This window comes from Sus scrofa, chromosome 3 (assembly GCF_054392235.1).
Source record: "Sus scrofa isolate SSC_HxYL_T2T_F1_AM1 chromosome 3, Sscrofa_HxYL_maternal_Yorkshire_Landrace_v2.0, whole genome shotgun sequence".
Taxonomy (NCBI): Eukaryota; Metazoa; Chordata; class Mammalia; order Artiodactyla; family Suidae; genus Sus; species Sus scrofa.
The window spans coordinates 59,599,936-59,614,720 of record NC_139385.1 but is presented as its reverse complement, the minus strand read 5'-3'; the positions used below and the strand labels follow the sequence as shown (position 1 = coordinate 59,614,720).

The 14,785-nt window shown below is 48.4% G+C and overlaps 1 protein-coding gene across 5 annotated transcripts in view; it reads left to right on the top strand.

Annotated features, from left to right (window-relative positions):
* Window positions 1-984: 984 nt before the first annotated feature.
* Window positions 985-14,785, top strand: part of LIMS1 (LIM zinc finger domain containing 1) — a 97,142-nt gene continuing 83,341 nt past the window's right edge. For all 5 annotated transcript variants that reach the window (XM_021085645.2, XM_085015543.1, XM_021085644.2 and 2 more), the window contains exon 1: window positions 985-1,106. In XM_021085645.2, coding sequence (XP_020941304.1) covers window positions 1,075-1,106 — 32 coding nt within the window. In that variant the 5' untranslated portion in view covers window positions 985-1,074. The remainder of the gene's footprint in view (window positions 1,107-14,785) is intronic.

Genomic DNA, 14,785 nt, shown 5'->3' with positions numbered 1-14,785 from the left:
AGGAACTCCTGTAGGTGGTTTTAATCTTCATTTCCCTCATGATTAGTGATGTTGAGTATCTTCTGAAGAGTTCCTTGACTAGACTTATCTAATGGCTCTGTAGTATTATATGTAGAAATTGTGATTTATTTAATTAATGTTCTTGTTAAACATACTTTCTCAGTTGCTCTTAAAAACAAGAGTTCCCTGGTGGCCTAATGGTTAGGGATTCTGGGTTGTCATTGCTGTGGCTTAGGTTCATCCCAGGCCTGGGAATTTTCCCATGCCTTAGGCCTAGCCAAAAAATAAAAAATAAAAATAAAATAAAAACAACACCCCACAAAACTTTATTGACCCTCCTTGTGCATTCTTCTGGGTTCTGTTTAAATCCCTTATTCTTAAGCAATTTCAAATGCACAGAAAAGTAGACTAAGAGAAAATACATGCATTTAGGCTTCAGCCAATTCTTTTCTGCCGCTCACGTCTGCCCGAACCCCCTTCCTTAGGGGCAGCCATCAGCCCACTGGGCTCCCAGGCTTCCCTGGAATGTTCACAGAGAACCGCCTGTAACCAGGGTCTTTGCTGGGGTCTGCAGCTTAGGAAGGGACAGGTCAAAGCGGAGGAGACTTTTCCATCAGCACCGACACGGCGCACCTCCTCAGCCCGCCGGCTTCAGGTGTGGGGACAGGGGAGCAGGAATGAGGGCGACTCAGTCCCAGACCCCGAATCCGCCCGGCTCTCCAGCTTAGGGACCAGGAGTCTGACGGCTTTGGGAGCGCGGAACCAAGGCGCGCGGGGCGGGGGCGGGACCTGGGGGGTTGGCCTGGGCGGAGCCTACCTGGGGACAGGGTTGACATCCGAGCGGGCCGTTCCGGGGGGCGGAGCCAGATGGAGGCGGGGTCGACTTTCGAGCGGGCGGTTCCGGGGCGGGGCCGGCGGGGCGATGCCCGCCGATGTGGGCGTGGCCTCTCGGGTCCTCCCCTGCTCGCCCCGCCCCTTCCTGCCGGCAGCGCAGCGAGGAGGAGCAGTGGCGGCCGCAGCTGCAGCGGCGGGAACGGCCAGAGGACGCGGTGCGGGTTCGCTGGGCCAAAGGAGATGCTGGGCGTGGCGGCAGGAATGACCAACAGGTAAGGCTGCGCCGGCCGTGAACCCGCAGCCGGAGCCGGAGCCGGAGCCGGAGCTGGAGCCACGTCGGCGGCGCTGCCGGCCCCTCCCCGCGGCGCGGGCGGACGGGCGGGCCTGCAGAGCCCGCGGGCCGAGTGGACCGCGACCTGGGCCCGCCGCTCTCCGCCCTCCCGGCGCTCCCAGCCTGGCTCCGGTCTCGAGAGGAGTGCGTCCGGGCGGAGACGTCTCGGGGCTACGGATTTACCGAATTATAAACGATACTGCGACATAGAAGTACATTTATTCATTCATTAAACGTAAAATCCGTGATTTCAAGATACATAACGCATGCTTTAGAAAATAGCATTTTCCTAAACAAGAAATTAGTGCGACGAGAGCCGTTCTCTTACTTTTTGCAAATCTCTTAAATATCTGCATTTTCCTGCCAGCTTTGCCTTCAGTCCACTGCGGTCGGTTTTTATTGCAGTCTGAAGATAATATGCTCCTACACAGATGGAGTGGTTAGAAAAAGGGCTGTAGTACTTTAATAGCTTTTCACGTAATTGTGGTATTTTTCGTTTTTACTCCAAAACCAGACTAGCGGTAGTTTCTTAAATATTAGTTTGATGTGGAATCAGAAGTCTTACCAGTGAGCTTTTCACACTGTTACATGAAAATTCAGTCTGCCGTGCGGGTTTGAAGGGGTTTGTTCCTGGTAACATCATGTTTGTCATTTGGAAAATGTTGATTCACTGAGTTAGGCAGATCTTCCAAATGTTGACACATCCCTTTATACAGTATCACTAAATAACATTCCCTAATATCACCTGTGATCTCCTTAGAGGCTCTTAGGTTTGAGAGGCTGGCAAGCTCAAGGTGATGGATACAAGTTTTCCAGCATTCCAATTTTCACTTGAAGGCTTGATTTTTATTATAGTAGGAAACTCTTGTCAGTTGTTTTTCTCAAAGTAACAGACTTAACTTTGTTTAGTTTCAAGAAATATCTTCCAAATGCAAGTCTAAAAAGCATGGTTATTCTTTCTGCTAAAAATGTTAGACCATGAAAAAAGTGTCCCAATTAGTGGGCACTGGGTCACACCCATGCTTTCCCTGCAGACCATCATCTTTTTTTTTTTTTTTTTTTTTTTTAAGGGCCACACAGGCTAGGGGTCAAATCAGAGCTGCAGCCACCGGCCTAAACCACAGTCACAGCCACAGCCACACTGGATACTTAACCCACTGAGAGAGGCCAGGGATCGAACCCACGTCCTCATAGATACTAGTCAGTTAACCACTGAAGCACAATGGGAACTCCCTACAAACTGTCATCTTACTGTGGTATGTAGCCCAAGTGCTTTATTCATCACAAAAAGCAGGAAAAGGGTGAGGGTCGAGATTTAATAACAATTTGTATTGCTTCATCAAAGACATTTTTTATTTTTTTTTAAATTACCGAAAATGAAACTGATACAAAATTTAAAATATATGTAAGATAGGAGTTCCCTGGTGGCCTAGTGGATTAAGGATCCGGTGTTGTCACTGCTGTGGGAGTCTGATCCTTGGCCTGGGAACTTCAGCATACTGCTGGTGTGGCCAAAAGAATATATATAAGCTATAAGAATGGGGAGTTCCCATCGTGGCGCAGTGGTTAACGAATCTGGCTGGGAATCATGAGGTTGCGGGTTTGGTCCCTGCCCTTGCTCAGTGGGTTAACGATCTGGCATTGCCGTGAGCTGTGGTGTAGGTTGCAGATGCGGCTCGGATCCCACGTTGCTGTGGCTCTGGTGTAGGCTGGTGGCTACAGCTCCGATTCAACCCCTAGCCTGGGAACCTCCATATGCCGTGGGAGCGGCCCAAGAAACAGCCAAAAAAAAAAAAAAAAAAAAAAAAAAAGAATGATACAGTAGTCACAGTATGAATAAAGAGTATAACAATTTCCTATTAAGACTTTTGATCAACTCTCCTGATCCCATCCTTTTTCCCTTAGCAATCCCTTACCATATATATGTATTATATATAATATATATATAATATATTTAGGTTAAGTACGTTCATAATGTTGTATGACCATCACCACCATCCATCCATCTCCAAAACTCTTCCTTTTGCAGAACTGAAACTCTGTATCCATTAAAACCTCCCAATGCCCCCTCCCTCCAGCACCTGCTCAGTCCTATTGTATTATCTGTCTCTGATTTTGACTGCTCCAGGTACCTCATGTAAGTGGAACCATACAGGTTTTTTTCTTTTTGTGTCTGGCTTATTTCACTCAGCATAGTGTCCTCAGGGTTCATTCATGTTGCACTGTGGGTCAGAATTTCCTTTTTCTTTAAGGCTGAATATTACATCATGTGCATATACCATTCATTTGTGTATTCATTCATCCTTCGATGGATATTTGGATCGTTTACACCTTTTGGCTTTTGTGAATAATGCTGCCATGAACACGGGTGTACAGTTTTTAATTGAGATTTTTATGGAGATAATTGCAGATTCACATGCAGTTGTAAGAAATACTATGGAAAGATCCAGTGTATCCTCAGCCCAGTTTCCCCCATTGATAACATTCTGCAAAATTGAGGGACACCCTCTCAGCCACAATATTGACAGTCTGATGTCTCCCTGGGTTTGCCTGTAGTTGTGACTCTCGGACATCCCAATAGGCTGCAGACTCCCATGTGAGAATTTGATGTATCTGACCCCATTCACATAGCAATTCTGGAAATGTCAGAGTGAGTTATTCAGTGTTGCCCCCTCAGCGGCTACGAGGGGGTGCTTACATCCTCTAAGCGCCAGATGCATCGTGGTCCTTCTTCCTACACTTGAGGGTCCCAGATCTCACTCCGAGGCCTGACTGGAGAACCTATCCTGTGAGATCAAATTTTTCACTTAATTTGGCATGTATGTACTTGTGTGTAGTGCACCAATTCCTGCCGTGGTCACTTAGAGCTCTCGGCTCTGCTGGCACTTGCTCTGGTGGCCCTGACAAGCCTGGGGATGGCTGTTCCCATTCCGCGTGCATTGGCTATGAGTGCTGTAGGAGCTCACGGTCCATCTTGTGTTGGGGCTCTTTGGGTCTCAGGAGTAAACTTTTCATGGTGCTCCCTGATAGCCCATCCCCTGCTGCTCCCCCAGATGGATGTCGGACCCCCTTTCCCCTCACCCCGTAGCGCTCTGTGGCCCCTGTGGTGTACCTGTGGCATGGCTTGTGAGGGTCATTTCCCCAGAGTGCCACTCTAGACCCGATCGCCCTCAGGGAGGTGATTTTTCCCCATTCAGCCTGCAGTCCAGGATCTAGTAAGGGCACCTGGCACGTGCCATGTGCTCAGTACGAGACCAAGTGACTTCGAGTAGAGACAAACATCCTTGCTTTCACATAAAGAAATGGAGATCTGGATTTTGGAAGATGTGCTTGGGTGTGGAGCTGACCCAGGAAGGGGCTGGAGCTGGAAGGTTGTGGCGCTGGCTCCAGGGATGGCTGTTTTCCAGTGGGGGCGCTGGCCCACAGGAGCTCATGCTCCATGCGTGATACAGGCCAACAGGAACCCTGCATTTTCACTGGCCTCTGCTGACCTGATGTAGCCAATGGGAAAGAGCGCAGATGGAGGTCAAGAGCATAGACTGGGGCTCACCCTCTGTACTTGGACCCAGCTTCTTGCTGAGCTGCTGGTCATTGGCTGGCTCCCCTCTGCATCGTATGCAGAGTGAAGGAAGTAGCCCTGGTCTTGTGTGGTTGTCACGGGGCCAGTGTCTACTTGTGGATTCAGAATGGCGCCCTGCACATCACGCATTCCATTTGCTGGTATTGTCTATTGTTGTTACTTAAAGCGGGGAAATGAAGTTTCCTTAATATGTGTGCAGATGTGGATACTCTTTGCTCAAGACTGTCAACTGGAGCACTAACTCATTAGGGGCTGAAAGCGGTGATGTTTGAGTGCTGCTGTCTTTGCTGCCCTACCTCTGAAAAGAGAGGCGTTGTCCTTGGCGGCTGCTGGGTAACCTGGAGGAACCACGTGACAGATACACACATCATCACATGACTCTGCCCAGGCCCCACAGTCACCCCTTTATCTCATTCTAGACTTGAGCTCTGCACTCAGGAGCTTGTTGTCTCTGGTGCCTGGGAGCTTCCACACTCCTGTGCTGGGCTCCCTTGGGGCTGAGAGCCACAGCCTCTGACTTGAGCCACCAGCCTGATGCATTTCCACACTTGCCGACAGCAAGGTCGAGTCCAGGCCAGGTCCCATTCAAGGGGTAGGCCTCCAGGCGGTGGACCCCCAGTTAGGGCTCCTGTGGGTGTTGGTCATGTGAGGATGGCTTTCTCGAATCCTTGGAAGGTGTGGTGAGTAAATTCTGAGCACAGGTTAGCTTGCCAGCTGCTGGCCCTTCGCACCTGGACACCCTCCTGGTCAGTAGTTCTCTGTCCTGGACTTCCAGAGGCAGGTGCAGATGCAGAAACAGTCAAATAAAAATGACACACGTGGAGTTCCCCTTGTGGCACTGTGGAGACAAATCCGACTAGGAACCATGGGATTTCAGGTTCGATCCCTGGCCTCACTCAGTGGGTTAAGGATCCAGCGTTGCCATGAACTGTGGTGTAGGTTGCAGACGCTGCTCGGATCCTGCATTGCTGTGGCTTTGCTGTAGGCTGGCAGCTGTAGCTCTTATTTGACCCCTAGCCTGGGAACCTCCACATGCTGAGGATGCGGCCCTAAAAAGACACACGCTAATGAGTGCATAATTAAAGAAGGGTCCTTTAGCATTTGACTTATGCCTTCCTTCCAGCTTGGATTTATTCTTCGGATGTTTGAATATAGGTTAGAGTCCAGCCTGATTCCCCAGGCTGGAGTTGATGTTTCTGTCTGTGATTCTAATTGGAAATTTTAGAGCAACACAAATATTCATTCACTACTTTCAGTTTTTCTCATTCAGAGAGTGTGTGGGAAAATCGTGTCCAAACATCATGGTCGAAGGTCACTACCCACACTAGAACACACTGTGTCCCTTGGGTCCTAATGGCTTGCTGTCAGAAGAGTTCTGTCTTGGGAGTGGAGTGTAGATTTTGTCCCAGTGAAGCGTGTTTTAGGAATTATAGTGTGGGCTTCATTAGAATCTTGAGATGGAGTCATTTACCCACCAAGGAGCAACCATTGTTTTAGGGGTGTTGTAAAAGCCATGGGTCTTTTGTAAACATGGCTGGAGACGAGTTTTCTATTTTCAGAAATGAGTCTGAGAAAGTAAGAGCTTCAGCCCCAACCGAAATCTGGAAAGTTCTGTTGGCACTTTGGCCCATTTTGGGTGATTGAATAATTTACATGATTGAAGATAAGAAAAACTTGAAAGATCTATGTATAGGACACTAGGCTATCTGTTTTATAAGTCAGAGCAGAATTACAATGGTATAACTTTGAAGTGGGTGCAAGGCCAGTGTCTGAGATAATTTAATGGTGGTTCTGGATTTAATGTCTTTTTTTTTTTTTTTTTTAATGCTGTCTCACATCGGGAAATAAGAGCATTTTTTATCTTTTGGGCATTTGCCAGATCTGCACAAAGCAGATAGACCTCTCCAGATCTCTCTTCAAGGCAGTTTCTTTATGCCTCTTTTTTTTTTTTTTTTTTTTTGTCTTTTGTCTTTTGTCTTTTTAGGGCCACACCTGCAGCGTATGGAAGTTCCCAGGCTAGGGGTCAAATCAGAGCTACAGCTGCCGGCCTACACCATAGCCGCAGCAACATGGGATCCTTAACCCACTGAGCGAGGCCAGGGATTCAGCCCAGGTTCTCCTGGATCCTACTTGGGTTTGTTAACCACTGAGCCTCAATGGGAACTCCCTCTTTACGCTTTTTTTTTTTTTTTTTTTTAATTGTTATTTCCCCAATACAGTTTTTTCCTACTGTACAGCATGGTGACCCAGTTACACATACATGTACACATTCTATTTTCTCCCATTATCATGCTCCATCCTAAGAGACTAGACATAGTTCCCAGTGCTACACAGCAGGATCTCATTGCTAATCCATTCCGAAGGCAGTAGTTTGCATCTGTTAACCCCAAGCTTCCAATCCACCCCACTCTCTTCTTTATGCTTTTAACAGACTGTGTTAGGATGGGTGCTTGTGCATAGTTGTGTGTAAGCTACGTGATTTTGGCCTCACTGTTTTACACCTGGGCCTTCCAGCCCTTATCAGGTGCTTTTCCCTCTCCTGATACTGGTGACGACAAAATGCATTGGTGAGGTGTAGAAAGGGGTGCTTCGTTTTAATTCACAGCTGCCTATTGAATTTGACAGAAGACAAAGTTCCAGCGATTCCTCAACATTTCAGAGGTCTCTTCTTTCCCACAAAGGTCATTTGGGGACCGTGAGACCAGACTTAAAAGGAAGTGTTTTCCCAGCTTGAGCCCTTTTGACTTTTAAAATAAAGAAACAGCCACATCTCTTTCTGATGGTATGTTGGGCTGTTTAGCTCCTTTCTCTGAAGGAAGTGGTGGAGATGGTTTCAGGAACGTTCACATTCTAGCTGCAGCAGGCAGTGATTCAGAGGGAGCTGGGAACACCAAGGATTCAGAGCTTGGGAACTTTTTAGAAATGGAGCTTTCTTTATCGCGGTCAGGGTTAATCACGCTTTCTAGGAGGAAGCATTGCTAGAGATTAGCTAAACAAATGGGATGAAAGTAAAAATTTCAGACAGGATCTTTTTTTTTAAGATAAATTTTGATGATGAGCTTAAGCTCGAGGAATGTGGCATTGTCCAGCAAAGAGCTCCTGATGCTTTGGGGATGGTACCTTTGTATCCTCACCCTTGTGACAATGCATGGTTCACAGCAGCCACTCAGCCAGTGCTGGTCAAGTGAAAAAATGCTGTAATATGTTTTATTTCGTAAGTGTGGTGTTTTGGTTTAGTGAAGTAGAGCTCTTTAAGTACAGACGTAGAATAGTGCGGGAGTGATTGCTGATAAGATTCTCTTCTGTTGGTGTTAAGAGAGCTGAAGGCTCCTTTCAGTTGTGTTGTCTTAGTAGTTCTGCAAGCACAGCGGTTCTCTCCAGAGCAGGAGCACATTCAGGAGCAGGAGCAGGAGCTGGAGCAGCTTGGACGTGGGGGCCACACTCTTGTGTCCGGAAAGCTCCCTGGCGAATGGCTTTTTGGATCAGACATTAACATTGTTTTCCTGTGAATGTCTCTAGTTTTCCATATTAATATATAGTTTCCACACTGTTAATCAAACCATCCTGAATGTTCCTGAAGTTTCTTTGGAGAGTTATCCTGACGCCATCATCTACTTTCTGTCTCTGTGGATTTAACTCCTCTGGGGGCCTGAGTCATGTAAATGGAAGACATGGGATTTGTCCTTCTTTGTCTGCTTCTCTGTGTCCTCGGGTTCCTCCCTGTCATAGCAGGTGTTAGAGTCTCCTTCCTTTTTGAGGCTGCATAGTAACCCATCATGTGTGTATAGAACCACCAGTACATTGGCGACTAGAACAGACTCCCTTGTCTTGGTTCTGATCTTTGGAAGAAAGCATTCCATTAAGTATATCTCGTTTATTCCTAGGTTTTGGAGTGTTTTTTGTTTTCTTCTTTAAATCATGAAAGGGTCCTGAGGGTCCTGGAATCCTTTTTCTACACTCAGTGAGAGAATCCAGGTTTTTGATTGTTGTTCTGTCTTCTATAAAGATGGTGTATTACATTGATGGACTTTAGGATGTTAAACCATAGTTGCATTCCTGGGATAAATTCCACTTGATTATGGTGTATAATCCTTTTTGTTATTTTATTTTATTTATTTATTTATTTATTTTTTAAAAAGTTTTTATTTTTTATTTATTTATTTTTTTACCTTTTTGCCTTTTCTTGGGCCGCTCCCGCAGCATATGGAGGTTCCCAGGCTAGGGGTTGAATCGGAGCTGTAGCTGCCAGCCTACGCCAGAGCCACAGCAACGCGGGATCCGAGCCACGTCTGCAACCCACACCACAGCTCATGGCAACGCCAGATCATTAACCCACTGAGCAAGGCAGGAGCAAACTGGCAAACTCATGGTTCTTAGTCGGATTCATTAACCACTGAGCCACAATGGGAACTCCTGTTATTTTATTTTTTATTCTGCTTTTTAGGGCCGCACCCATGGCACATGGAGGTTCCCAGGCTAGAGGTCAAATCAGAGCTACAGCTGCTGGCCTACACCACAGCCACAGCCACACCAGATCCTTAACCCACTGAGCGAGGACAGGGATCGAACCTACATCCTCATGGATGCTAGTCAGATATGTTTCCGCTGAGCCACAACGGAAATTCCCTTCTTTTTAGGTGTTTGCAATATACGTGTATGTGTGTGTGTGTGTGTGTGTGTGTGTCGGTGTGTGTGTGTTTCCTTAGTGTATTTTGAGGATTTTTGAGCCTGTGTTTGTAATCACTGTGTAGTTTTCTTCTTTGTGTTTGGCTTTGGGTCTGGGTACCACTGGCCTCCTGGGATGAGTGGGGAGGTGATCAGTGCCTGTCATGCCCATCAGGTCAAGAATTTACAAGGTGCACTTCCAGTGCCTTCTTGTTTCTGTTCTTGAAAGTACCAGCCTTTGATGTCTGAAGTGCCCTCTCTGTTGGCCATAAATGTGAGGAGTTCTCCATGTCTCCAAAGGGCCCAGAGCTGGGCAGACACCTTCCCCTCGTGCTATGTCCCTCAGTAAGTGACATAGTGGAGACGGTGGTTTGGCGGAAGGGCTCCAGTTGTCTTTAAAGTTACCTATCCTGCTGTGTGGGGGGGCTGAGTGGTTGTCCTTGGTCCCTGGGGTCATATATCCACAGGGTTACAGGCAGCAGAAGGCAGCTCTGACTAAATTGAGTCAGGTAAGGTTGTTGAAAGGCTGTGAAGTTGCAGATAAGAGGGAAACTGATCATTCAGGTCTTGGAAAGAACGTGCATTAGTCACCATCTCTTCAGTCACCGTCTTTCTTGGGGTGAATCTTTTCCGGCTGCTTTACGTGAGGTGTCATTGGGCTCCAGACCTGGTGTCTGGAGCAGTGGGTAGGCCTGGCCTGAGGTGGGCACATGCCTGCCCGGGGGGAGCCAGGCTCCCTTACCCAGTCTCACCCAGGAGAACAGAGGAGGCAGCAGTGCTAGAAAGAAGGGGACCAGGGGAAAAATATTGGCCGTAGAGGGTTTTGTCTAGTTGTGGTTTATGCCTTTTAAAAACAAAAGCAATTTGGAGTTCTCCTTTGATGTAGCAAGTTAAGGACTCGGCGTTGCCACTGTAGCAGCTCAGGCGACTGTTGTGGCTCGGGTTGGATCCCTCGCACAGGAACTTCCACATGCCCTGGGCCCAGCCAAGAACCCCTTCCCCCTGCCAAAAGGTAATTCAAGTCCATTAACCCAAGTACCCTGTGCTCAGTCAAGTCTGCAGAGACAGCTGAGACAGATTCCTTTCAAAGAATTTCCAGGGTGTGGTTTTCTTTTTTTTGGTCTTTTTAGGGCCGTACCCTCAGCATATAGAGGTTCCCAAGCTAGGGGTTGAATCAGAGCTACAGCTGCCGGCCTATGCTACAGCCACAGCGGCAAAGGATCCGAGCCACATCTGTGACCTACACCACAGCTCACGGCAATGCCGGATCCTTAACCTGCTGAGCAAGGCCAGGGATTGAACCTGCATCCTCACGGATCCTAGTTAGGTTGGTTAACCGCTGAACCACAAAGGAACTCCAGGGTGTGGTTTTCTAAGGGCATTAAAGAGAGAGGCACAGAGACAGAAAGGGGAAGCCTCAGTGTGGTCCTGAGTCTGAGGAACGGATGGGACTAGCAAGACTGTTCTGGTTCATGTAGTAAATGGTATTTTAAGGGATAAGTCCTCACTGAAAAGGACAAGTCCTCACGGAAAAGCCACCAACACCAGGGGGTGCTGGTCTGACCTACCGCTGATATAATTCACTCCAGGAGGCCCTGGTATCTGTGAGGTCCAGTCCACTGTGGTTGAGTCTATGGGTGCAGGACCTGAGGATACAGAGGCGAACTGTCCTGCCCTTTAATGTGAGAGATGCAAGCATCTATGGAATGTGGTCTCCATGGGGGTCCTGGACCCAGTCCCCTCAAGGGACAGACAGACTCCTCCCCCCACTGCCTCTCTGCAGATCCAGCATCACTTACAAGTTGCAGACCTGGGGAAGCTCTGCCTCAAGCAAGTGTGTCTGCACCATTTTTCCAACTGCATTTGTTCACTTCATTTCTCTGTGTCACATTTTGGTCATTCTCACAAGATGTCAAACTTTTTCATAGTTATTATTCTGGTGAGCTGTCCTCAGGGATTTTTGGTGTTTCTATTGGAAAAATATTACTGCTCACTGAAGGCTCAGTTGATGGTTAACATTTTCTAGCAATGAAGTGTTTTTAAATTATGTTATCTCTTTAGACCTAACACACTTAATAGGCAGTGTGACTATGCACTGGAAAACCACAAAACTCACGTGACTTGCTTTATTGCACTGCTCACTTGGTTGGGGTGTCTGGACCTGAGCCCACACCATCTCCGAGGTGCACCTGTATGTCTGTGACATCAAAGAAGTTGCAGTGCTTATCTCAGGAATGTGGTCTTAAAAATGAATTCCTGCTTGGGAAGCATAGAGGTGGATTGAGGAGAAATGAAAATTATTCCCCTGAGACCTCTGTGTCATGGCCTTATCAAGCCAAAAAGTAAATCAGGTTTTCTTTTCTTTTTTTTTTAGGGCTGCACCCATGACATATGGAGGTTCCCAGGCTAGGGATCAAATTGGAGCTGTAGCTGCCAGCCTACACCACAGCCATAGCAATACGAGATCTGAGCCTCTTCTTTGACCTGTATCACAGCTCACGGCAATGCCGGATCCCTAACCCACTGAGCAAGGCCAGGGATGGAACCTGCATCCCCATGGATGCTAGTCAGGTTCATTTCTGCTGAGCCATGATGGGAACTCTGTAAATCAGGTTTAATGGGAGGGGACCTGGTTTCAGAGCATCAGGAATTACTCTGGTGCTGTTCAGCTGCTAAATGGGAAGCTGCATTAAGAGGTTCAGTTCATGTGAGCTTCATCCTCCCGCGAGAGAAAGGCCCATGGCTTTTCCAGGCCTCACTAATGCAGCCTCGGGTTCCAAGATTTCCTGTTTCTCTGCCCAGGTTCACTGGCTCAGTTAAGTCCTATGAGGGGAGAATTCTTCCCCTCCTAGGCTCACTGTCCTTAACTTTGGCTTCTTTTCTGGATCATGGCTCCATGACTGAAGGACATGGCCAGTGTTAACTAACTGTTTCTTAAACTCAGAGGGCTGGCGAGGATGGTGGCTGGCTTGTGGAAGGATTAAGTGGGGGTCATGGTGATGGAGGCTCTGCTGGAGATGGGGTCTGGCCTGAGCTTCCTGTGGCACAGGCTCAGGGCCCCATGTCAGCCTGAAGGGCAGAGCTGAAGGGACCAGGAGCTCGCAGGGCCTCTTTCAGTATGAAGGAGGGTGGTTTGGGCCCTTAGAAAGGGCACAGTGAGGCGTTCTCCATGCTCAGAGACAAGAATGCTCCTGTAGGAGTTCCTGTTGTGGCTCAGTGGAAACGAATCCAACTAGGAACCAGGAGGTTTCGGGTTTGATCCTTCATTTTGCTCAGTGGGTTAAGGATCTGGCATTGCCATGAGCTGTGGTGTAGGTCGCAGATGCGGCTCGGATCCTGTGTTGCTGTGGCTGTGGTGTTGGCTGGCAGCTGCAGCTCCGATTCAACCCCTTGCCTGGGAACCTCCATGTGCCACAGGTGTGGCCCTAAAAAAAGACAAAAAAACAAACAAAGAACGCTCCCGTAAATGTCCCTGCTGAGGCTTGTTACTGTGAAGAACCAGGAGATTCCAGACTGCAGGCCAGTCTTCCAGGAGCTGCCACCGCGGGCTTGCTGGCTGGTCACTGTAGCTGGAGGCGGCCCTGGTCCCGTCACTTGTCTGAATAGGCGGAGGTCTCTGGAACATGAGCAAGCCGGGGTTGGCCCCTTCCACTCCAGGGAGACCCTGAATGACAGTGACACTGAAAGGGCTTCTCTCTGCTGCCATTTCCTTGTCCCCATAGCATTGGAAGGTAGTCCTGGGATCCAGCAGAAAGTCCCAAGATGGGGCTGCTCCATTCCTGCATGGCCACTTGTGACTTTGTGCTTGTCCTCTTGGGAATGTCACAGTGCATGGCTCCTCTGCTGCAGGCTTGTACCTTGATTCCCAAGGATGTCACCCTTTCCTTCAGTCCTTTGTTGCTGGAGGAAACCTACCTTCATTTGCACTCAGGTCGACACTGTCAGATGGGTGACAGATGCAGGGACTTGAGGTCCTGTCTTTAGAGCTGGAGTTCACAGTGGATTCATTACCACTGATTCTCCCGCCAAGTGTTTTCTGCAAAAAGCTTCTGGTTTCTGGATGCCCAGGAGACTGTGCAGCCAAGAGTGCTGGGGGGAGCCAGAATGACAGGTGCACCAGGTGAAGGCCAAGGTGCTGTGGGGGAGCGCCTGCCCCAGGGCCTGCAGCCTCAGCATCACTCTTGAGCTGCCCCCCCCCCTCCCTGCTGAATGAGCACCTCAGGGGAGCTCCCTGGTGGCCTAGTGGCTAGGACTTGGTGCTTTCACCACTGCAGCCTGGGTTCAATCCCTAGTCTGGGAATTGAGATCCCACATCAAGCCACTGCACCATGCAGCCAAAAAAAAAAAAGTAGGAGTTCCCACTGTGGCACAGGTTAAGGATCTGTGTTGATGCAGCTGTGGTATAGGTTGCAGCTGCGGCTTGGCTTCCATTCCTGGCCCAGGAACTTCCATATACCAGGGTGCAGACATTTAAAAACAAAAGAGACTGCACAGTGGGCATTGCTGCTTACCTCTCAGCATCCATTTCCTGTGTTTTGCTTTATCACTCAAATGCAGATTTTTTTTTTTAGTTGTCTCCCCCTTACCCCTAAACAGCCACTTGAACCTATCCTTTCTGAGCTAATTGGGGTCTGCTTTTCACTCAGGGACTGTTGGTGGCCCAGGGACTCATGTGACCTAGGCATCAGGAACGATGTACTCTCTCTCTCTCTGTTTTTTTTTGGTCTTTTTTAGCATGTGGAGATTCCCAGGCTAGGGGTCTAATCGGAACTGTAGCTACCATCCTACACCAGAGTCATAGCAGTCACAGCAACTCGGGGTCCGAGCTGTGTCTGCGACCTACACCACAGCTCACGGCAACACTGGATTGTTAACCCACTGAGCAAGGCCAGGGATCGAACGTGCAACCTCATGGTTCCTAGTCGGATTCGTTAACCATTGTGCCACGACGGGATCTCTTGTTCTCTCTTTTTTTGTTTGTTTGTTTTAGGGCTGCATCCAAATCATATGGAGGTTCCCAGGCTAGGGGTCAAATCAGAGCAGCAGCTGCAGGCTTACATCACAGCCACAGCAACTTGGGATCCGAGCCGTGTCTGCAACCTGAACCATAGCTCATGGCAATGCTGGACCCTTAAGCCACTGAGCGAGGCCAGGGATTGAACCTGCATCCTTGTGGATACTAGTTGGGTTCATTACCACTGAGCCATGATGGGAACTCCGATTTACTCTCTTATGTGGGTAACATTTTCTCCCACATCCAGCAGGAGAGGAAAAAAATAATGAAGTGGGCCCTTTGTAATAATGGTAGTAATGAATCTTCAGATGATGAAATGGCAGCCCTCATTCCCATGCAGCCATCTTATGATCATGAGGGG